Below are 2,251 nucleotides of genomic sequence, written 5' to 3' on the forward strand. Positions count from 1 at the left end.
TATATATATATATATATATCATGTAGAAGTAACATTTTATAGAATGTTATTTTATTAAATAATTTTTTATTTTCAGTTTGCAAAATCATTGTTTTAAAAGAATCATTAAAGGAAAATTTCACCCAAATATTACACTACTGTCATCATTTACTCATGCTCATGTCATTCTAAACCTGTATCACTTTCTTCCATGGAACACTAAAAGACAATTGCACTTTTTGTTTTGTTTCCCCATGCAAAAGCACCATAAAAGTAGAAAAGTGGTCTATACGACTATACTCCAAATCTTCTGTTCTCATATGAATAAATTCCTATTCCTGAGCTTTGTGGTAACAGAAATTGCACTCCAGTGTTTAGAGGAAGATGAGAGAAATTGCTCTCTCTTCGTCTTTATACATTATCTCTAATGGCTGACTAAAAGACATATGGAACACAGTTGAGGATTTAGTTCATAATCTCCTCAAAAGCACGGCCGTATCGATTCTTCCATTGTCTTTTGGCTCTGCGCCTATTTTACAATGACACAGTTGTTATTTCTCAAAGACAGAAAAAATCAACATCTCTACATTTTTCAAAAATATAGACGCCATTAATCCAGTGCGAGAGAAGATAATTGAAGCCGTGTTGACTAACAAGAAAATGGAACAGGCCATTTCCTTTCTTTATGAGTTTCATCGCTTTTATTTGACACTGAGGTGTCATTAATCCGTTGTGTTCAATACTGTCACTTCCATATTTCACATTGTTTCGCTATTTATTGCCCAGATATGGGATGTGAAACTCACTAAACCATACAGCGATCAATGAGAGCACTGAATGATGAAATTAAGATTATACACCGTTCTGTTTTACACCATTTCTGTGCAAAATGATGACCAGGAAGAATTACTTTGTGACCCCCAAAGCCACAGTAATAGATCCGAGACACTCTGTCCCTGTGGCTAATTAATGTTCTCTGTCTCCATCTGGAGTAATAGCCAACGGTTATGTATCGATCACCTAATCAATTAACAGCTTTTAATTGAAGTCTAACGTAGAGCTGTAATACCTACACGCATCATTCCGAGCCCTCAAGGTGAGAGATATTGACGTTCCCAGCCTGACTGTGAGAATCTCTGTCTTTTTGTCCCATTTTTTTGGACCGCAGCTTTATGGTTTCCTCAGGGGACTGGCATTGCGATAGGAGCCAGGGCACAAATTGAGTTCTCCAATATACAGAGAACTTCACATACTGTGAAACGTGTCTACGAATGACAGTTTAGACAGACACAAATTGATTCCTAGACAGAGGCATGTCAAGATTCTTCTCCTCTGGGCTCTAGACACCTTTCTGGTGAATGGGCTTTTAAAAATATGGTTCTTCTTCAGTGTTAAACAGCAAGGCCTCCTGACAAAGTTTGAGATCTGTTAAGAGAACGAGAATTAGCTTCGGGTTCTCTCACCTGAAATTGCTCCTCTTTAAAATGAAGCAGGTCTGGGCGATCTGTGCGCAGATTGAATACTCTGGAGGAAGAGTAGGGGTTTGTGAAACTGATTTTCTTATTGCTGCCCTTCCCTCCATCTACAGGAACGCTGATTTCAAATGCCTGGGGAGTTTCAAGCACATACCGAGAGACATACTGTAAAATAACTGAAGTAAAAACGTCAGGTTTAAATCACTGGCACTGACTTCATGCACCATATCCTCTGCCAGAGATCTGACATTTAAAGACCCATTCAGTTCTTGCCATTGCTCTGCTAAAAATCTACATAAGCTGAGAAAAACCATCACTGTGGACTATGCATCACAATACACTTCTGGGGGAAAAAAAGGGTCAGTTTTCTTGCCATCTAATCGTTACTAAATGTAAACCCATTTTTTTGGACACTATATTGGCACCCACTGTATAGTTGCTAGAAGAGAGCACTTTGCAAGAGGAAGATAAATGACAATGAAGTAGTTATGTACTTTTGCATTATAGTATTATGTCTTACATATTATAATTATACTTGTTTTGTTCGACTTAAAAAATGTAAAAGATGTAAAAACTATCTATCCATCTATCTATCTATCTAGTCACAAATATACATACATGTAAATTTTAAAACTTAAAAACAAATATTAATTTGTTGTAATAAACAATAATTTTTCAATAATATTTATTATTATTTACATATGCTGTACAGTACTATTCAAAAGTTTGGAGTCATTACGTTTTTTGAAAGTAATTTAAAAAAAAATTTAAAAGAAGCACCCCCCCCTCCCCCCCCC

At 36.3% G+C, this 2,251-nt stretch overlaps 1 protein-coding gene across 1 annotated transcript in view; it reads right to left on the reverse strand.

Moving 5' to 3' along the window:
- nphp4 (nephronophthisis 4) overlaps positions 1-2,251 on the reverse strand; it is a 178,107-nt gene that overhangs the window by 1,028 nt on the left and 174,828 nt on the right. Inside the window, exon 28 of the mRNA XM_016495116.1 lies at positions 1,443-1,586. Coding sequence (XP_016350602.1) covers positions 1,443-1,586 — 144 coding nt within the window. The remainder of the gene's footprint in view (positions 1-1,442; positions 1,587-2,251) is intronic.

Source organism: Sinocyclocheilus anshuiensis, unplaced genomic scaffold (genome assembly GCF_001515605.1).
Source record: "Sinocyclocheilus anshuiensis isolate Anshui unplaced genomic scaffold, SAMN03320099.WGS_v1.1 scaffold122, whole genome shotgun sequence".
Classification (NCBI taxonomy): domain Eukaryota; kingdom Metazoa; phylum Chordata; class Actinopteri; order Cypriniformes; family Cyprinidae; genus Sinocyclocheilus; species Sinocyclocheilus anshuiensis.